The sequence below is a fragment of the Acomys minous genome, assembly GCF_964271855.1.
Source record: "Acomys minous genome assembly, chromosome: 14".
Taxonomy (NCBI): domain Eukaryota; kingdom Metazoa; phylum Chordata; class Mammalia; order Rodentia; family Muridae; genus Acomys; species Acomys minous.
Window position 1 is genome coordinate 87,889,123 of NC_140496.1, and position 22,970 is coordinate 87,912,092.

The window sequence follows — 22,970 nt, forward strand, 5'->3', positions numbered from 1 at the left end:
TTAAAAGTAAACAAATTGTTGTGGCATTGATAGGAAAGCATAATCTAATCCTGTGGAAACAATTTTAATCGTATCAAAGCAGGGAAACAACTTACGGCATGAAAGATGTTAGGCTATTTGAGAGCGTTCCTACTCAAGTATTCCTAATATGTGATTGTCGTAGTGCTTACCTTAAATTATTCACCTTATTTGTTTCCTTTTTCTCCCATGTATCTTTAACATCTCTAGTTTTCCATTATTATGTGCATGATCATTAATTCATAAATTAGAAACTTAGTCAATCCAACCCTATTTTTGTGTGTTTTGTTGTGAGCAGTGGTTTTAGGTTTTGTTTTTGAGTTTTGTGTTGTTTGCTAGCCACCCTTGAAGGTATGATTATTTTTTACCCAGCACACCTTTCATAGTGCATTTCCTCCTAACCCGTTATATGTACATTTTGTGTGTTATTTCAGCATGAAAGCAGATGAATAGCACTACTGTCAATAAAATAAATGAGTTTGTATATTTCTGTCAGTTTTAAAGTTTTTTTCCCATAAGCCTGGAAAAAAAAAAGCTTATATGGCAAAGATCCATCTCTTAAGGGAGTGGACATACCTGAAGAGGGCAAATAACCACAAATTCACATATTTTTGGGTCAGAATTGTGACTATATCCAAAGCCCTCTCACATATTTGCGTGTCACTATTGCTGTGCTGCTCTTTGCCTGGCAATCATACTGATGGTAGTAATAACCGATTTGTTTTGGACACTGGTGCTATGTCAGGCCCTATTGCTTATTCTAAATAATAACCTGTGGCAGAACACACATGTGTGTAGATGTGCTACAGTGCTGTCTAAGGTTCTGCTGCAGTGCTTCAGTTTACTCTTTTGCTTACCTTGTCGCCATCAGGTCTGGACTCACTCTGCGCTCCATTCTTATATCTAAATTTCAACAATGAAGGTAAGCTTTTCTTTTTAATTGTTGAGTGATCAGTATGCATATTATTCTTAAATATCAGGCTCAAAATTAAAAGTTTTGTCTTAAAATTCTTAAATTTTACCTTGCATACATCATAAAATATTATGAAATTGTGTTAATTTCCATTAATGGGTAAAAATAATTAATTTAGTATTGAAGGGTATTCCTTGTCACCAGGCCACATTTAACAGTTTGGTGGGAATTGGGCTGATTCTGCTAAATTTATTTATGCACTTTAATGACCATTTTATGGATCTTCAGGAGAAGATTTTGACTTTTCTAGAAATTACTGTTGAAACTTATTTTCTAAATAATTTATAAACCAGTTAGTATTGGCTAGGTTTCTCCCTTATTCTGTATCCTACACAGATTATTCCAAATGTACTTGTTTAATGATGTCGTCCTAGCTCTTTCTGAACTTAGGCAACATGCTGTTCACTAGGAAACTGAACCAATGTGTGTTTTGTTCTCCTAGACTAGTACCCATGTGCTAGTGCTGCCAACCTGTGTTTGACAGTCTTTTTTTAATGGCAGGTATTTTGTTTTCTGTCTTGTTTTAGGATCTTTTCTGGTAGATTTTTTAAGGTACTTTGTTAGATTTGATGGAATAAAGTGTAGAGTTCTAAATTAAATCAGTTGTCGGGTATGATATCCTATATTATATAGATATCTTACCCCAGGATCTCCATTTTTCATATGCTATCATATCATAAGCAACAGAAAAGTCTAGAACTGAGTAGAGATGGCATAGTCTCCAAAAACCTAGACTTCTCTCTTTGAATAGGCTTGTGGTACTCTGCTATGACAAGGTCACTGGCTACTTTGCACTTGGCTCTTTCTGGGATTGCTTAGGTATATGTAATTATCTGTCACGGTCTAAGAGCAACAAGAGTGAAGAGTAGAACATACACTAGAAGGCTCAGCCTATACCTAGGGTTCCTGCATCCAGGAGCGCTGTTGTATCAACCTCAGGACGGTGAGGCTCCTGTACCTCATGAGTAATCAGTGCTTAGAAATGTCAAAAAACAAAGGTGCGGCAATTAAGATTTTATTATTGTAAAATAATGATTGCCACAGCAATTTTAAATTGAAGTTAATGGGATGTTTATCTTTTAGTGTCTCATTTTTTTAAATAGCAGAGGCTTTTTCTCTCAGTAATTTTGTGTTTCCAGCACTTATTACCATAACTGTTGTTTAATAGGAGACTCAGAGAATGCATGCTGAGTGAGCACCAGCCTGCCATCACTCCTCATCTGACTGTGTGTCTGCTTTCTTCTTCCTTAGCCTTGGCTTATGCGTGCATGTCTGCTTTTATTCCAAAGTACCTGTATAACTTCTTCTTGAAAGACAACTCCCATGTAATACAAGGTAAGAATATGTTTTGCCTGTTTTCTATCAAAAGTAACCAGTCTAAAGGATAATAGTTTTAACCCAGTAGCATATATTGAGGGTTCATGACCAAAACACAGGAAGAAAGGTCAGGAAATTTTTTTCCTACAAATTCACAAGGAATTATAGTCCTTTTCTAATGACTTTAATATCTGCTCTGAATTCAGTTGAGATGTAGACAAGTTATTTTAAGAATTGGAGTTTGATTCTACCAATTAAAATGAAATAAGCCATTTTGGAGGATTGTAATTAGAGTTTCGGTGATATTGAAAAATAGTTTTTATAGCTTACAGTATAGGAATATGTTGGCCAATGAAATCTGGCACATCATTAAACAGTTTTGAATTGTTTTTTTTTAAAGATCAAGGTATATTCACAGAGAAAGGTAAAGTTGCCAAATATCACAGTGGAAAAGATACACAACATGTAAACCTAGAGTATTAAAATCTCCCGAGTTTTCTATTTATGCGTATATTTTTCTAAGTCCTTTGAGGGTAAGGACACTGTAGTTTTCACAGTGATGTTACTGTCATTTACAGCAGTAACTTGTAGCTCTAGGCTGACCATATAACTAAATCTGGCTATTTTTGAAAGCTAAACATGGCAGTAACTACACCAGATGCTGTGTGCCAAACCAGTGCAACCTAGGATATAGCATCCTACCACATACAGACATTCATCAAGTCCTTGGCATAAGAGAGGGAGGAAAAAATACAGCTGTCAACTGTGATATATACAACTAAGTATCCTTTCTGGCCATAAGCTAGATGTGTATGCCAGGGCCGGGGTCAAAATCACTTTCACCATAGTGATTCAGAAAAGCCAGTTTATAAACATTGATGATGTTTTACTTTAATGGTAGGATATATGGGGAAAGCAAACAATATATGAAGTAGTGAGTCTGGTAAGAATGTCTTCTATCACATAACTAAGTTTTTTTTCCCATATAGAAAATATTCTATCTTAACTAGAAAGACTTAACTAGATGAGTTTGCTTGCTTACTTAAAAAAAAAAAAAAAAAAAAAAAAAAGGTTAGCATATGTAACCCTAAATCAAGATCACTTCTCTTGAGCCCAGGCTATAACTCAGTGGTATAGTACTTGCTTAGCACGTATGGGGCACTGCTTTGAGCTCCAACACCACCACATGTTTAAAAATCATTTTTCTTTCTCTTCTCTTGAGCCCACTTTTCCCTTTTAGTTATAACGACTCGTGCTTGTTCTTTGGGTTTTAGTAAGTAGATCAAGCTTCATTGCCACTTTGTTAGTGGCAAATAACTTCATGGGCTGGCTTCTGTGGAGTGCCTGGAGGCAGCACACTGTGTACCTGTTTCATTTGATTGGCTTGGGGTTTGGCTCTGTAGGCCAGCTGGTTGGAAACTTGGTGTGTGTCTCAAGCAGGCTTTGTTCCTCCTGCCTCTGGCATGCTGGAGTTGGAAGCATACATGACCCCTGACAGCATCTCTCTGCCTGTTGCTGCAACCATTATCTTTAGCACAAACTAGAAATATTTCTTCTTTCTTTTAGCTTTAAAAATGTATTTTTTGTTATAAATTCATAGACAGTTTGCATATCCTGATCCATGGACTCAAAGTATTATTGAACTAAGTGTTCAGTACCCTGAAGCAGTTTCGGTGTGCTGTCTGTTTACGTCATATAGATTCCCCTTAGGGAAGGAGCTGCAGGGGGCTAGCACTGCTCCTTTTAATTAGTCAGCCAGATGGCTTTCTAGTCAGATCTGACCATTTGTTAACTTGCATCCCACCTGTTCTTTTACGCCCTATTATTAATTTTATGAGTATTGGTTCCCCCCTTTTTATTATACTTTATTCATATTACATCCAGATTGTTATTCCCTCCCTCCCTCCCTCTTCTGCCCTATTGCCCTCCCCTAGACCTCTGACAGAAGGGGACCTCCTCCCCCACCCTATGACCACAGCCTTTCAGGTCTCATCCCTATAGCCTGCTTTACCTTCCTTTGGGTTCCTGCCTGGCCTCCCCACCAAGGGGAAGTGATCAAGTCAGGTACACCAGAGTTCATGTCAGAGGCATGCTGTGGTCCTCCAACGACCGTGGAGAATGAGCTGTCCATTGCCTACATCTGTACAAGGGGTCTAGGTTTACTGCATGCACTGTCCTTGGTTCATGCAACAGTTTATGCAGGGCCCCCTGGGTCCAGATGTGCAGGCCTTGATGGTCTCTTTGTGGGGCTCCTGAACCCTCTGGGTCCTTCCATCCCACCACTCTTTAATACCACTCTCATCACTCCACCTGGAGCTGGTACATTTTTTTTTTTTTTTTGGTTTTTCGAGACAGGGTTTCTCTGTGTAGCCTTGACTGTCCTGGACTCACTTTGTAGTCCAGGCTGGCCTCGAACTCACAGCGATCCACCTGCCTCTGCCTCTCGAGTGCTGGGATTAAAGGCGTGCACCATCACGCCCGGCTGGAGCTGGTACATTTACACAATAGAATACTACTCAGCTATTAAAAAACAAGGAAATCTTGAAAATTTCAGGCAAATGGATGGAACTAGAAATGATCATCCTAAGTGAGTTAATCCAGACCCAGAAAGATACACGTGGTGTATACTCACTTATTAGTGGTACTAACCCAACATCGATGTCCTGTGAGAGACTCCACCCAGCAGGGCATCAGGACAGATGCTTGAACTTAGGGCTAAACTAGAAATCTTATGGGAGATAGTAGCAAATTAAGAGTGTCATTTCTGAACAGTAAGCAGACACGGTTATTTGTTTTGTATCTGTCATCCTTCATCTCTGCTTCCCCTGCTAAGAGAGTCAATGCTAAAAAGCTGGTCGGAGAGGAAACTAGCTCAGAATCTTATGTGGAGATTTTGAAAGTTCTTCTTGCATGTACTTCATGTAAGATAGCTTATATATAAACATCCATAAAATTATGATATTATCAGGTGAAAGTCTTAAATCAGTTTTACTGGGGATTGTAATTGCTGTGTATGTAATAAATAAAAGAAGACAATAAACTTTAATGCACAAATTAGAAAGCACATTATCACTGTGTACATCATTTCAAAACAAAAATACAAGGCTTCTTATTATGGAATTGTATTGAAACTAAACTTGAGGTTTAAGGGTGATTTTATAAATAACTTCATTTTTTTTTAATGGAGTACTGTTCACATTTAGAAAATACTATCTTTGAGACTATTTAAAGAACTTTGATTCATATTTTCATGATTTTATGATTCATAATTATAGTGCTTTAGCATTTTGATGTCCCTTTAAAATGGGTTAGCCTGGAAAGATGGCTCAGCAGTTAAGAGCACTGTTGTTCTGAAAGACCTGGGTTTAATTCCCAGCACCTACATGGCAGTTCACAACTGTTTAGCTCCAGAGGAACCAATGCTCTCTTTTCACCTCCTTGGACACCTGTTTGCGTGGTATACAGACATTCATGCAGATAAACACCAATACATATTAAAAATATATATATATAGCCAGCCATGGTGCACACCTGTAATCCCAGCACTCAGGGAGGTAGAGGCAGGTGGTTCTCTATGCGTTCAAGGGCAGCCTGGTCTACAAAGCAAGTCCAGGACAGCCAAGGCTACACAGAGAAACCCTGTCAAAACAAAACAAAACAAAGCATCATATATAATGAATAGTGTTAAATGTGTGGAATATTTTGTTTTAATCTAGCCACTGTTCTATTTCTTAGTAACTCCAATTCATTTCCTTCAGTTTTATCTCAAAGGATATGTACAATTAGATACTTTGTTACTTTGGGGAATTTTTAATTCATTAGGAGAGACTGTGTAATATGATACAGTTTTCACATATATTCTCTCGTGTTCCCCGTGAAATAAAGAACTAACACTGAGCCTCATTTGGAAGCTTGTTCTCCATAGCCCAAACTTTGCCAACTTTATAAATTATATTTACATATATGAACTTACATTCAATACCGTAATACATAAATGGTGTATTAGTATAACTCTGTGTGTGTGAGTATGTGCATGCTGGTATATATCCAGCCATTGCTGTTTGGCAGAACACAAGGAAAATATGGGTGAGGTTTCCTCAGTAAATCCTTAATTAGCTGTATAAATCCACATGGTAATTAAGTTTATCAGGCTTAAGTAGGAATGGTGTTTAATAAACCCAAGCATAGCTGTGGAGAATTGCCTGAAGCATGAATTTCTGCTCTGAATGGAAACATGCTTTTTAGAAGTTGAAAGTTAATAACTATAGCTTATCAATATACAATTGAGTACTTGTGCTGGCCGATGATACATGCTGCTGGATTTTGGATATATTAAAATTAGCGATGGTGGGAAAGCAGTTAAAGTTAAACCCTGGGCCTTCAAATATATCTCAGTTCTTCAATTTGATTTGTAACTCTTGAAACTCATTGAAAATTATACCATTTTGTTCTAAATTGGGATTATGGGTGAATTGAAATCTGTTGTATTAGAATGAAGAGTAAATCAAGAAATGTGTTAATTGGGCTTCCCGTTCTTTAGAATGAGTAAACACTGCTTCCGTTAGGTCGGTGGTATGATTTGTTCTATCACTGAGTTGAGGAAGGCACTGACATTTACTTTGCTTGACTTGATTTCTTTTTAAAAATTCACACAGTACTTATGAACAAGTAACTATCAAATCAAGAAATAATTAGGAACAGTTTTAGTTAAAAAAAAATAGGTTACTTTTACTTATTACTATTTCTTGAAATAACACAAGTACTTATATAAACTGATGATGCAATGAAACATTATTTTTAAAGATATTTCACCAAATAACTCATTTAAAAATAGTTATTTTTGGAGAAAATTTAGATTATCAAAGGAAAGCTTTTTGGAGGGGGTTGTTATTGTGATTTCAATTTTTAAAAAATTGAGCTCATTAGTCTTGCTGTATTTTGTATTGTTTTCCCTGCAGCTTAGGCTATCTTAGACTTCACAGTCTTCTCTCTGCTCCCAAAGTGTTGAGATTATAGACTTTAATTTTTTTTAATTTTTAACAATCAAAAAAAAGTTACTGATTTGTAACACATGCTACTATCATTTTATTTAGGTTTGTTAATATGTAATGAGTAAATTGGTGAAAACTTATTGAAACGAGGGTAAAGGTTCTTCATATTGAACCTTGTAACTTGTAATAGGATTATAATAAAAGGCGTGTGTATGTATGTGTACATGCATGTGCATATATATACATGCATGTCTGTGTGTGTGTGTGAGAGTGTCTGTGTGTGTGTGTTGTGGGGGAATCCCTGCCTGCTCTATGTCTGGCAGTGAAATAATCCCCAGAGACAAGAATGAATTCAGTTCAGTTCAACTTAGATAGCCATCACTGGTTCCATCTTCAGAAGTCTGACAGTACAATTTTGGAAAAAAGTTTTGTGATGACAATTTTGTTGTCCCATGTGTACAACAAAGCTTAAAACATGTTTACATTGAAATTCTTTTACAAGATACATGTGTCTTTTTCCATAAAGATGTGTTCTATTGACTCAGAAACGATGTTCAACATAGGCTCCAGGGAGAATGGACTGAGGTAAATGTCATGTTTGTGGGAGTCATGACTGACTTGGCCTAAGATAACAAAGAAGTTACTCTGTTGTAAAGTACAAGTGACACCTCTCATAAGGATAGCTTTATGGACAAAGAAGCGCACTCTAGCTGTAGGGGGCAAGTCTTGAATAAACACACATAATATTCTGGGGCATTCAAGCGAAGCCTGGCCCTACAGATAGCAAAGGATCACCAGGTTGTAAACTACTTCTCCAGTAGTCAGGGAAGATGGATAAACATGTCCTTTGAAGAGATAAGCCTGAGTGTTTAACTTAACTGGCTTCTCTAATACTTATCTGCATATACAAGGACTTTTACCCTCGTGTGTGTGTGTGTGTGTGTGTGTGTGTGTGTGTGTGTGTGTGTGTGTTTTAGTTACAGCTCTGTGTGCAGCCACTCTAGGTGCATATATGTGGATACTGGAAAATGAAGTTAGGTGTCTTCCAAATTGCCTCCACTTTATCTTTTGAGCCAGTCTTTCACTGAACCAGCTCACTAGCAACCCCTGGATCTGCCTGGCTCCTTATCCTCCAGTGCTAGCTTGTAAATGCCCAGCTTTTATGTGGGTGCTGGGGGTCTGAACTCAGGTCCTCTTGATTGCACAGTAGGCTTTTTACACACTAAGTTTTCTCTCTGGTTCAATAAAAGATATTTTCAATTGCCTACCATTTACCTGCTTTCTTTCTTTTTTCTTTTTTGGTTTATTTGAGGCAGGGTTTCTCTGTGTAGCCTTGGCTGTCCTAGACTCACTTTGTAGACCAGGCTGGCCTGGAACTCACAGAGATCCACTTGCCTCTGCCTCCCGAGTGCTGGGATTACAGATGTGCGCCACTGCACTTGGCCCATTTACCTGCTGCTATTAATTTTATTTAATTAATTAAATTATTTTCTACATATGCCAAATATAGAATTCTAGGTAGAATAAAAATTACAGCTAGAAAAGATGCTGAAATGTGTTTATAGAAACCAGTTTTAGGTGCTGTCACTCTCCTGTGACTGCTTGTCTTTCACTGTTCCTGCCTTCTAACTATTTGATAAATGAGAAAGATATATACTGTTACCAGAGCGAGTGTATTTGTACTCTTTTGTTGGAAAACATCAGCCAGCCTGTGACTAATTTCTTATTTAAGAAAAAACAAATAGCTCTAAAAGTAAAGTGTGATATAGTTTATTGGTGTATTTGTTTAATACTCAGTATTATGATTCAAATAGTAACAGAATGGAAAAATGCTTGTTAAAGTACCTTGCTGTTTCGAACAGCTATATTCTCACTCAGTGTGAGATGTGGTTCACTTTTTTTTTAAGGCTTCGAGGTAGTTGAAGACAGTGACCATCCTCAGCACTATTTTCCTTTCAGAGTACCTGACTGTGTTCTCCCAGATGATCGCATTCCACGATCCTGAGCTGAGCAACCATCTCAATGAGATCGGCTTCATTCCTGACGTAAGTGTACCTACTGCATCAACAGAACATGAGCTGACAGCAACAAAGTCAAGCAGAAATGACAGAGTAAAAGATGGTAATTTTAAATTATTGGTCATCAGAAGGTGTCTGCACAAGTGCAGTTACATTCCATGTCCTTACCTAAAAGAAGAAAGGGTTGCATCTTCCCTTGCATGTTTACTATTAACAATCATTGAAGAGTGGGTTTAAAGGTAATCTCTTTATTAATTCTTCACAAATTTCATGCAGTGCATTTTGCTCATATTTACTCCATCTCCTACCAGATTCAAGTCTCTCTTCCAGCCTATCCAACTTCATGTGTGCGCTCTTGCTCATTTCCTCTTCCGCTCTCTTCTCTCACTTCATCGAGTCTGCTTTGTGCTGCCCCAATCTGGCTTTCACCTTGATTTTTTTTTTTTTAATAGAATGGTGCCCTGCGAAGTATTATGTACACAGTTCAGGGCAAACTCTAGACATCCTAACACCCACAACTGGTGCTGATAGTAACCCCCTGACCATGCTTCTGCACATATTTCTGGAAATGGATTTCCAGATGCCCTTTAGGTAATGGTTTCTCACTATTGAGAATATGGCAGCAACAAGAAAACTGAGGGTGAAAGTGACAATATCTTAACCCATTAAAAAAGTCCCAGCTACAACTGTTCCTTCCCACAGAAAGTAAGCAAGTGAAAAAGTAAATAAAGAGGGAATATTAGCTGGGTAATTTTAAAAACAACAGCTTGGGGCCTGGAGAGATGGCTCAGTGCTTAAGAGCATTCTCGGCTCTTCCAAAGACCTGGGTTTGAGTCCCAGCACCCACATGGTATCTCACAACTCTGTGTCACTCCAGCTCCAAGGGATCTGATCCCTCACACCAACCAGTGCACATAAAGTTAAATTAAATAATGTTTTTAAAACTAACAGTTTGAAGAGTAAATTAATCTGAAGACCTACAGGCCAATTACTGACTGCAGAGAGAAGATGAATGGGTCTTCCTCATGGGTGAGCCCCCGGTTGGTTACCCGGTGGCTGTTCGTCAGCCCTGAAAGTGGAGCAAACGTGAATGAATGGAATCAGCAGGCAGTGTCTATGTATTAACTCATATGTTTATATGTAACAATAGCAATTGAAAAATGAGACCGAGTGACAAGTAGGAGACGTTGGAGGGAAGGGAAAAACAATATAAGCACAGATCTGAAATTTAATTTTTTAAAATAAATAAATTGGCTTTTTTAAAGAACAAGTGTAACCTTGTAACCCTTGAGAGACCTTTGGCATTGAGTAGTTGTGGGTGGTGGGGGTTTTTCTGACATTCCTAATCACAGTTTGGTAACCCTTCATCAGCACGTGTATACAGCATTCTTTAATTGTTCCCTTCAATCGTTATCTTCAGGAGTCTTCCTTTAAAATTACTTTTGAGAACATTGTGGCTGTGCCTCTAGCAATCCTGTGAGCTAGGATTCGTTCAGATGAAGAGTGGCTTCAGTGATGTGTTCCAACTCCAGAACTAATCCTGTCAAAGCAAGCCTTCCTCAGTCCTCCAGAGCTGAAAGGCAGCTCCTATGCAGGAGAGGTTGTGACTCTGGCTCCCTTCCATTTGCTGTGGGTCACAGAACTCTGAGCACCGAGCAGTGCTGAAGCGTAAGAGGCTTGGGATATTGTGCACTGATGTGATGCCTAGATTACCTAAGTCATGGAGTTATGTGATTTACATATAAATAGGCAAGTAATGCATATTTGGAAAAGTTGGGGCCAGAGCAGATTTTAATCATTCTTTCCTGATGCATTTCTGCTTCTGGAAATATACTAAGAAAGTGTGCTTCCTCATTCTTAAGAGAGCAGGCTTTTTAAATAAAATGTTCAGTTGTTGTCAGGTGTCCCATTAAGAGAGATAATATTTCCATTATAGAATATTGTCAGTCCTAAGGGTGTGTTTTTGTCAAAATGCTCTGATGAGCCAACTTTAACTCTATGACCTTTGAATGCAAACAACTTACTAGCATTATTTCATAGGAAAGCTTGGGTTACTATCTTGGAGAAAGTGTTCAAGTCTTACAAACTAAAGGCTTATTATTCTTACCAGGAAAGACAAAATAATAGTTGTGTAACTTTTTGTTTAAGAGAACCACTTGTAGATTCAATAATTAACAACTGTGCTGTGCAGTAAATCCTCATTTGAATCCCCAGATCTGCAATGTTTCTAGTCTAATGTATCTTCATGCTGCTCATGGGCAAGTAAAAGGAAACAAAATCCAGTGTCCATCGCTATCCATGCCCCGTGATCACTGCATGGTCTGAACATTGATGAGAAGCCCAGGAGATGTCTGTACGTCTCCCACTGATCAGAAGCTTTTGAGCCATGTACAGACTGGTAACAACTAGCTAGGCATGGCAGCCCGAGTTCTCGGGGGTTCCCGGAAGGGTGACCTAGAGTTCAAGGCCAGCCTGCGCTCTGTAGTGAGACGGTGTCTCACACACTCACACACACACACACTCTCACACACACACACACACACACAGTTAATAATAACATGTTAGCTAATATTGTGTATTTCAAAATATAACTGTTTCCCTCAAAGCAGAAGAGAGCTATTGGTTTTTTTTAAGTCTCTAAATTAAAACAGCAGGATCCTCATATCTACTTCTATGTTCTTTTTTTTGCCATTCATTGTTTTATATCAAGGCATGTCTTAAGCCTGTTTGAAATGTACAATCTAAAACTGTATCGGTGAATTTTTCATCCTGTGTTCCATTACAGTCCATTAGTCTGCCTTGCATTTTTAATGTCTTTTTCACCCATGCATGGTGTTCTCATGTTATGTTTCAGTAATCTGGAAAATACTGATTTATATGAAGCATTTCATTATACAAAATCAAAAAAATCAAATTTGTCATCACCGTTCATATAAAATGTCACTAAATGGTTAGGGAGGTTGCTCTGTGGGTACAGTTTTTATAGTGTAGCCAGAGCTAGATGTCACCCACTCACTTAACTGCCAGCTGGGCATGGTGACCCATCTGGGATTTCAGTGTGTTCGAGGCAAAGACAGGGCATCCTACAGTAATCAAGCCATCAAGCTCTAGCTTGAAGTGGGAAAGCCTGCATCAACATGGGAGGAGGAGATCAACTGAGGAAAACACCAGAGTCAACTGCTAGCCTTCACGGACATGTATATCACAAACTTGCACCCCACACAGTCACATAGGTACTGGACAGCAGTCTTGTAATACTCTTTTAAATTTATTTTATTTTTAAACTATGTTTCTCTGTAGAGGGGTATGGGCCAGTTCTTATGGGAGCTGAACTGTTGGATCCCCTGGGACTGAGTTATAGGTGGCTGTGAGCTGCCTAACATGATGCTGGAAATCAAATTCAGGCCCCTTGGAAGGTCAACATACTCTTAACTGTTAACCTATCTTTCCAGCCCCTTTTGTTATATTATGTTCCTCGTCTCAATGCAAGATGATTCCAGAAGTAATGGTCTTATTTTACTTATTTTTTGAGATTTTAAATGTTGGCCAAACATTTAAAGTATTACCTATGTATCATCACTTCAAGTAAAAACAGTATTTCTTGAACAAAGCACCTTGTGGCCCCATAGTTGAAGTGATTGTCTAGCCCCTCTGCCTTCTAAGCCTTCTCACAAAGTGTTAGTGAAGACTTAAAAATGGTCATCATTTTACCCCTTTACAAACAACTGTTACACTTTGAGACCGTGGTCTTGATTCCTGCAGTTTTATCCACTCATGCCTTTGCCACAACATTAATGTCAACCCAGGAAAACACAGCAGTTAGAACACAAGGAGGCCACACGCAGTCAGAACACAAGGAGGCCACGTGCAGTCAGAACACAAGGAGGCCACGCGCAGTCAGGACACAAGGCGGCCACGCGCAGTCAGGACACAAGGAGGCCACGCGCAGTCAGAACACAAGGAGGCCACGCGCGGTCAGAACACAAGGAGGCCACGCGCGGTCAGAACACAAGGAGGCCACGCGCAGTCAGGACACAAGGAGGCCACGCGCGGTCAGAACACAAGGAGGCCACACGCGGTCCGAACACAAGGAGGCCACGCGCAGTCCGAACACAAGGAGGCCACGCGCAGTTCGAACACAAGGAGGCCACGCGCAGCCCGAACACAAGGCGGCCACGCGCAGTCCGAACACAAGGCGGCCACGCGCAGTCAGAACACAAGGAGGCCACTGGCAGTTTTTGTGAGAATTTTTATCTCTTACACAGGAGTCGGGCCATACAGGCTGTATTGCTTGTTATAAGTTAACCTGGCATTCTCTTGTCCTTCTCTTCCACACTTACTGCTTGCCACTCTCGCCAGTGTTCCTACCATGTCAGGGCACAAGGAAGGTTCCTAGCCAGGGTCACCTGATTCTCAACTTTGTTGTTCCCAAGCTTGTGAGTTAGAACTCTTTTATCACTTACCTACTCTGTGGGACTATGTCATACAAACACAAAATGGACTGAGACAATTTTACGATAACAAAAAAATTTCATTGCTCCTCTGTTTCCTTGTTGCTTTTGTGTTTTTAAACACAATTATAAATAACTTCTTGGTAATGATAAAAATAATTCCTATGTGACTAAAATGAAATATTTTATAACATAGTTTTAATGATATCATGAATATTTTAAGAAAATAGTATAGATTTATAAAAAGTGTCATATCTTTAGTTCAAGGAAGAAGGAACTATATTCTGTTTTTCATATAATTGACCACGTGGGAAAGTATTTATGAGTCAACTTGCATCTGTTTTTGCCAGCATTATACAGGGCAGAAAACACTGGCTAAATGCTGCCAGGTTTTGCTTGCTGTTGCTAGGGGGCAGCATTTACTTAGCTGACAAGAGAAAATACATAGTCAAGTTGGGCTGACATTTGCAATTGGGAGATTACTCAGAAAATGCCAGCCATGGTGGCACACTCGGGAGGCAGAGGCAGGTGGATCACTGTAAGTTCGAGTCTAGCCTGGTCTACAGAGTTAGTCCAGGACAGCCAAGGCTATACAGAGAAACCTTGTCTCGAAAAGCCAAAAAAACAAAACAGAAAATGCACAACTTTTTATTGGTTTTCAGCTTCTAACTTGAAACTGTGAAACAGGTGGGACTAAATATATATTTATATTTATAATCAAATATTTAAGCACTTAGAACCATTAAAAATAAGACCTATTATTCATACTGTCTTATTCCTATATCCTTATGTATATCAGATTGTATTTTAAAAACTGTACTAATAGCCTGAGAAATTATTTAAGGCAAAAGATAGGAATTAAGCTGGGTCTCATTGAACAAGTCTATTATCGCAGCTACTTGGGTGGTTGAGGAAAAAGATTCAAAAGTTCAAGACTGTCCTTGGTTACAGAGGGCTTTGGGGTCGGGGCAGCCTAGACAACTTAGTAAGACTCTGTCTAAAACTAAATGATTAAAAGAAGGCTCAGGATATCCTTGATGACACAGTGCTTTCCCGGCCTTGCATTCAGCCCCTAAGTCCACGCTTCCCCCTCTCTCAAAAAGAAAAGAAAAGAAAGAAAGAAGGAAGGAAGGAACAAGAATTTTCAAATGGAAAATGTAGAAAGAATAGAGCAACTATGTGTCACATGTTATTAGTGCATCTCCCTGGTCTTAGTTTTAATGGTAAGAAGTATCTGGTGCTAGTAACAGTGCCGCTGAGTCTGTAAGATGTTCATTGAATCTGAATCATCACTTTGCTAATATCACTAGACAAGCTTCCTTCACTAATTTAAACCCTTTAAAAGTAACTTATCAGTGTGTGTGTGTGTGTGTGTGTGTGTGTGTGTGTGTGTGTGTAGAACTAGATTTTAAGATGTTTCCAGTACTTCCTGCCACTTAATATGAAATATTCTTCCCGACAATGTACTCAGGGTTAAGTCCTTCCTCATTCTTCATTCTTGTTTGAAGACTTCTTTCTCAGGACAGCATAATCGCTGCAGCATTTGGTTCTATACTCTGGATATCTCCATTGTGTGTTTCCTTCATTGTTTAAGCAAATATTTGGATGCCTATTATATAGTATGAATTATTCTATCTCCTGAATACATTAAAGGGGGTAAATACAAGAAAAATTCCTCATGTTTGTGTGGAAATATATAATAAAAACGTAAGTAATGAGACTGCAGAGGCAGCTCAGCAGTTAAGAGCTTTTGCAGAGGACCCAGGTTCTCCTCCCAACACCCACATGGTGGCTCACAATCCTGTGTGACTCCAGTTGCAGGGGAGCTTACACCCTCTGGCCTCTAGGCACTCATATTATTCATCCTGGCAATAAAACATAAAATTTTTAATAAAAACATTAAAATATAAAAGGTAAATAAATAAAAGATCTTTTATAATGTATGCCTCCTAATAAAAGCCATAATAAATAAGTAAATAATAAAACAAATGTCATGAAAAAAGATGTGTAAATAGACAATGTGATATATTCAGTATATATTGGTAAATTCTAAAGAAATAAAAACACAGGGAGTTTGGACATACTTATTAAGTGTTTGAATGAAGGAAGAGATGAATTTTTAAATGAGGTTCCCAAGAAAAGCTACAGGAAAGGTGACTTTTGAATCCGTTCCTTTAGAAAATGAGATAAAGAACAAGCAATAGCTAGCTCTAGCCTGGGTGGGAAGCACATAGCAGAGATGTTGAAGGAATGGAGCACAGTTAGCAAACGTGAGGTCCCATGGCAGGACAAGGGAGGGGGAGCAGTTTGAGTGTTAGAGATACATCATCACCACTGCCTTCCTTTTAGCACCACAGAAATAAGACGCTTTTGAGCAGAATAGCAGCCCCTGATGTAACATAAGTAGATCATTCTGATACCTTGCTGGCTGAAATCCAAGAACAGACCAGGACAGAAGTTAGTAGATTATTCATAGCTTTAGAAGAAGTGGTACATGAGATGGTGGTGGCTTCAATCTAGATATTAGCAGTAGAGGTAGTGAGAAGTTTTCACTTTTCACAGGCATGTTTGAAGGGAGAATAGCAAGACTGCTGGTGACAGTTACATGGTATTTAAGAAAAGAGGAATCAGGAACAACTGCAAAAATGCTTTTTAGCAAGTGGATGGATAAGATACTTTTGACTTAATGTAGAAATGTAGTTTGGAGGTACAGAGTTAGGGGGATGTCTCAAGAGCTCAAGAGAAGGTAGATGATTGAAAGGCTGATAGATAGATAGATAGATAGATAGATAGATAGATAGATAGATAGATAGACAGACAGACAGACGATAAATATAAATAGACATTTTGAAATGTAAGTTTGGAATTTATGGAGAGACCTTGGAGTAGAGTTGAAATATGCCAGTCTTCATACTGCAATTCATATTTGAAGAAAAATAAAGAAAAAAAATAGTTTCTGGGAACTGAACTGTAACAGCCATGTTTTTAAAAGCTAGAAGGATGAAAAGAAACACAGAAGAAATAAAAGAAAACGAAAAAAAAAAAAAAACATGGGTAAGCCTCAGTAAGAACAGTAAGAAGAAAACTAGATGAGTATATTGTCTTGAAGCCAAGTTAAAAAAAAAAACAATCAGTTCTCATAAAGTGGGAGTGGTGAACAATGCCTAACCTTACTGAGTGGTGTAAAAGACTAGCAAAGAGATTTGGCAACATGGAAGCCTCCGATGACCACTGGAACTATGACGTACTTGGTCACTGCCTTGGACTATATGTCTGTTAACAGTCTTAAATGTATTAAGTGTTCAGCGTTTGTTGAATGAGTGAAGACTGAGGTAACCTTTACCCACAAGAGTGCTACCACTGTGGTAAAGGAGGCCATCAGCTTCTGCATTTTTGCTATTAATGTCCTAACCAGTACGTCTGTGGTTGTACCTCATAGACACAAAGCATGTAAATCTCTTGTAACACAACTGGTTCATCTGTAGTCAATACAAAACATTTTACATTGGGTAAATTAATGAAAATGCTCAGAATGAATTATTGTAGCTCTAATACAATTTGGCCAAAGGTTGTTTGTTTGTTTGTTTGTTTGTTTGTTTTTTGTTTGTTTTGGTTTTTTGTTGTTTTTTTGTTTTTGGCCAAAGATTCTTTTTTTTTTTAATTTTTTATTAATTTATTCTTGTTACATCTCAATGGTTATCCCATCCCTTGTATCCTCCCATTCTTCCCTCCCTCCCATCTTCCCCTTACTCCCCTCCCCTATGACTGTGACTGAGGGGGATTACCTCCCCCTGTATATGCTCATAGGGTATCAAGTCTCTTCTTGGTAACCTGCTATCCTTCCTCTGAGTGCCACCAGATTTCCCCCTCCAGGGGACATGGTCAAATATGAGGCACCAGAGTTCGTGTGAAAGTCAACAGTTGAGTGGCCAAAGATTCTTAATGACAAACAATTGACCCTCATCAAAATGGTAGCAAGTAATGTAATTGATTTTATGTCTTTAAAATAAAGGTCAAAAGCTGTGATGAAGTTGGCCTCGTCTTTTTAAATTTAAATTAAGGTATATAGCTTATACTTTGATAGATTTTCTTTCTTTGTATAATGAGTACTTGTTACTATGACGCCAAATATCCTCTGGGCTTCCTTTGTACATTTGCAACATCGCTAGAAAGGATTATCTGTTTGTCTGCTTAGGCAAGTGATGATATGGAAATCAGTGTTCATAGTTTTACTTTATATGTTAATGAGCTGTACATTTTTACTTTTAGTTCTTGACTGGCCTTTGGACAGAATACATACTCTCTTGTATACAATGCCAAGACAGTATGCTGCTCATCTCATAAATTTATAATTGATAGGTGTTGAAAGAATGTTTATCTAAGTGGGTAGTATATGTCTTTAACTGTAGCCTGTTTTCACTTCCAAATTATTTTAATTTTGAGGCTTGTTACTAAGAGTCCCAGTCTAAGAACAGGATCGAATGAACTGAAGTGTTTCAGCACAGCAAATAGGCAAAAAAGAGGGGGCGCTCTTCTTCCTCCACTTTCCCTCCCTCTCTGCGGGCTCCAGTGAGCTGGATGATGCCTGCACATGCTAGGAAGACAGTCCACTCCACTGAGCACTTTTCAAAAGTTAGTTCCACCTGGAAGAGTATCCTTATAGTCTGCCAACTTAACACAAAAGACAAACTGTCACAAGGACCTTTAATATCTATAAACTATGCACTTAAAATGTATGTTGTCTTACTGCACTTGATTTGGCCATGATCTTGAGCATACTCATTAATAAAGTTAAGATACACTCTGAGTAATTCCTGGCAAAAAGCTCACCCACATTTGTAAGCTAGATATCTTTGTATAATCATGTATTGTAATAATAACTGTAGTTACCCGCATTCTTCCACATTTTAGTCAGTGGAATAGAACAAAATAATGAACTTTTAAGCCATTCCGTTTTGGGGATTACTCTAACTGTGCCTTGTGCTCTCTCCACACCTGTGTCCTGTGCTGCTGTGCTCACAGCTCTATGCCATCCCTTGGTTTCTCACCATGTTTACTCGTAAGTATCATTCTTTTTTTTAATTTCATTTGAATCATTTATTCAGATTACATTCCAGTTGTTATCCCCTCACTTGTCTCTTCCCGTTCCCCACTCCCTCCCTCTTTCGCCCTATTCCCCTCCCCTAGGCCTGTGACAGAAGGGGACTCCTCCCCCACCGCATGATCACAGCCTATCATGCCTCATTCTGGTAGTCTGCTTCCCCTTCCTCTGAGTGCCACCAGGCCCCCCCCCCCACCAAGGGGAAGTGGTCAAATAGGGGGAACCGGAGTTCATGTCAGAGTCATTCTCTGCTCTCCACACAACTGTGGAGAATGCGCTGTCCATTGGCTGGATCTGAATAGGGGGTCTAGGTTTACTGCATGCATTGTCCTTAGTTGGTGCAGTAGTTTGAGCAGACCCCCCTTCCCTTAGTGTCAGCAAAAGCACAGCTTCATTCTTCCTCAGAATTTTAAGTTTACAAGAATCTTAAGCAAGTGTAATATGCATCTTTATTAAATTCTAATATGATATAGTTTATAGACAGGAAATTCAAGTGTTCTGGCCTTAAATACTGGAAAGAATGTTACCTAGTTTGTCATACACAGCTTAACTTCTTTCTAAGAAGAGAATTTAACATCAACTCTCTGAGGATGGTTTTCAACTAAATTGGCTTGCATTCTAGCTGATGTTCTCTAATAACTCAGGGTTTTATTTCCTAAACTGGAATCCTCTAGAAATTAATCATATTTTATGAGTATGTAACCATTTAATCAGTTACTGTGTGAATATAATGGAAATGGACAGCCGTGCTTGAATACAGTATACACAATGAGTAGAATAACATTTGAAATAGTCTATGTGCTTTTGCCTAGAAAGATATTCACAGTACTATTTAATGAAATTGTTATATTTTTTAATTAATAGATTTTTGGTGGGAATTTAATAAAACAATTGTTTATGATACACAATGGAAATGTTATCTTAATGTACATAAAGCAATTCTAAAGTATATCTGTAAATATAAACATGTAGATAATATTCCTAAAATTCTGGAGAAAATTCTGTATAAAATATACCAATTGTAAATGGAAATCAGAAAATATTCTATCTGACCAATATGATAGCAGGGTATTAAGTACCTTAGGTGGCTGTAAATTAATAGAGTCAGGGCTAGAGAGTTGGTTGAGCAGTTAAGATAACTTGCTGCTCTTGTAGAGAATGAACCAGAGTTTGGTTCCCAACACCCATATTGGATGACTCACAGCCACTTGTAACTCAAGTCCTGGAGGCCTGATGTTATCCATAGACGTGCGCGCACGCGTGCACACACACACACACACACACACACACACACACACACACACACACCACGCACGCACGCACTCACACACACACATACATACGCACAATCTTTTTTAAAAAAATACAGGCAAGCATTTTATCAGCAGTTTAACACATTAGCTCTTAAATAACAACCTTGACCTTGAAGTAATAACAATTGTATGTCCAGTAATGTCAGCTGTTAGCTTGGGTTTTGTTTAAGAGCACTTTTTAAAAAAATTCTTCCTATAGATGTATTTCCACTGCACAAAATTTTCCACCTGTGGGATACACTACTACTTGGAAATTCCTCTTTCCCATTCTGTATTGGAGTAGCCATCCTCCAGCAGCTGAGGGACCGGCTTTTGGCTAATGGCTTCAATGAATGCATCCTTCTGTTCTCTGACTTACCAGGTATGTGTCTAAATGAAGGAATCACTGAATGCAATTTTGACTGTAAAATAATGTGTTGTCTTATGTGAGAAAAATCATTCCATCTTCTGCTTGAATCCTATTTTCACTGTCAGGATAACCAGTGCTTTTTGCTAGCCCAGGAATGCAGAAACTACTGTGGGTCACACAAGCCACTGTACATCATTTCCACCACAGTATTGCCACCAGAAGGGTGAAAGGTCATGGCTGTGGAGTAACATATTTACCCTTTGCTTAGGACTCAGCCATTTATCTTCAGCTGATGGAGAGTAAATAAAGGCCACTCAGGAAGGTGTTTGAGAATGCGTTTATACAAGGATGGTAATTCACATGGGACTTTGCTCCCTCCTAGCCACAGCTGCTTGGGTAACAACTTGATAGTTTAAGAGAGGTAAACACTGTCCTTATAGGACTCCAAGTCAAACTCTATAGGAATATACTATGTGATATAAGATAGTGACCGAGCTGGGTAAGGTATTTACAAGGAGAAGTGTGAAACCCTTGGGGAGAATATTTCAATGCAGAAATACAGAAAACAAGTATGGTTTGATTGTAGATGCTGAAAAGATAAACTTTATGCGGTTACCTAAGATATAATGTATCTAAAAAGTGTGGAAAGTTACTCTGTGAAGAAAATAAATGTTTTTAAGATATAAATTTTGGGATGAAAAGAAGATTCAGCCATTAAGATCACTGCTGCTCTTGCAGAGGACCCAGGTTTGGTTTCCAGCATTCACATGGAGTCTCACAATCAAATGTAATTGAGTTCTAAAGAATCCACTGCCCTCCCCCTGTCTCTGTGGGCTCCGACCACGCATGGGGTACACATATATACATGCAGGCAAAAACTAATAAACATAAAATAAAAATAATTATTTTTTAACCTTCTCTCACAATTTTCTGGGTTTTTGTCTTTTCCTGCTTCCACTACTGCCTTCTGTGTTTTCAGGGAGGCATGAGTGTGTAATAATAGTAAACACATATATAACATTCCAAGATAAAGTCGCTGAACACCAAAAAAAAGGCACATATACTTTGATATTATATTTTATTAAGCATTTTCAAGAGAAATAAGAAGTCTGCCACCTACCTTTGCTTATATTTGGCGAATATTTTCTATTCTACCATCTTTCTGTTAAAGGTCTTCATCCTTTGAGGAAAAATAATAACAAAAATGCCTTGGAATAATTTAAAACGTTTCCTTCTCACTTTTTCACAAGTTAAAATGTCATCCAACTTACCAAATTTATTTAAAATAAGTTCTTTATTATATTAACAAATAATAGTTCTGGGTTTTATTTTCAGTTTTTTATAGATGGTGAAAAATCAATGTTTTTGTGGGGGGGTGAAGTCTGAATAGGAACAAAGAAGCAAATTTCACAAACTCAGAAGCTGTCTGTGCCCCACGGATGCTTTCTTGTCATTCCCCAGCTTGCCAAAGTAAACAGTGCATGATTGATTAGGATTAAAAGAATTTTTTGGTCAGTTATAAACATAAGTATGTTGAAAATGCTGATTGTGCCTTTTCAGATCAAGTAAACTTAGTTGTTTTTCTTCCAAGCTTAAGTGTTCCCATGAATACTAGTGAAAAAAAAAACTGATAGTGGCTTGTAGGCAGCTTAGTGACCAATGCGCAGACCATTCTTCCAGACCTCTGAAGTCAGAAGGGTGGCACTTAGATCTATTAGGACTAAGCAGCTGAAAAGGTAACCCTCTCTTCACCCTGAAAACAGATGCTTCTACTGATGCAAAGTGCCCTGACCCACTCTGCTGTTACTCTGGCTCCTCCGTATTTAGTGATTGTGTGTAATTCCTGTTAGAGAGAAGAGCTAATAAGGAGCACATAACCTTTCTAAAGAAGCATAAAAGATTCTGGTACAAACTGTCCCTTAAGTAGACCATGTTTGGGTTTTAGGCATATTGTACGTGGGTGGAATATTTTTCTCAAGTTGATTTAAAAGATTTCATTTTTTGAGCATACTGAGTTCCCCAACTGTGCTTGAAGAACTTTGGAAGTAGCCATGGACAGACCTAAAATGTGAGTGCAGACCAAGACAAACTAACACACTCAAGAGTATTAGACAATACAAGTGTAGAACACTGTGGAAACAAACTGTATCCTACCTGCAAAAGAGAGATAGTCCAGCTATATTGTGCTTAGAATCTATTTTGTTTTGAGACAGAATTTCTCTGTGTAGCCTTGGCTGTCCTGGACTTTCTTTGTAGACCAGGCTAGCCTCAAACTCACAGTGATCTGCCTGCCTCTGCCTCCCAAGTGCTGGGATTAAAGGTGCATGCCACCAACGCCCAGATTGTGCTTCTGATTTTAAGGCCATAATCAACATTGACTTCAAGTTACTAAATATGTTGTGTTACAGTGAAATCCAACTAAATTTAAATAAGTAAGAA

General features: G+C 38.5%; 1 protein-coding gene across 3 annotated transcripts in view; it reads left to right on the forward strand.

The window, feature by feature from the left end:
• Nucleotides 1–22,970, forward strand: part of TBCK (TBC1 domain containing kinase) — a 145,285-nt gene that overhangs the window by 52,410 nt on the left and 69,905 nt on the right. For all 3 annotated transcript variants that reach the window (XM_084756861.1, XM_084756860.1, XM_084756862.1), the window contains exons 18-22: nucleotides 890–940; nucleotides 2,243–2,326; nucleotides 9,259–9,344; nucleotides 18,791–18,827; nucleotides 20,382–20,543. In XM_084756861.1, coding sequence (XP_084612987.1) covers nucleotides 890–940; nucleotides 2,243–2,326; nucleotides 9,259–9,344; nucleotides 18,791–18,827; nucleotides 20,382–20,543 — 420 coding nt within the window. The remainder of the gene's footprint in view (nucleotides 1–889; nucleotides 941–2,242; nucleotides 2,327–9,258; nucleotides 9,345–18,790; nucleotides 18,828–20,381; nucleotides 20,544–22,970) is intronic.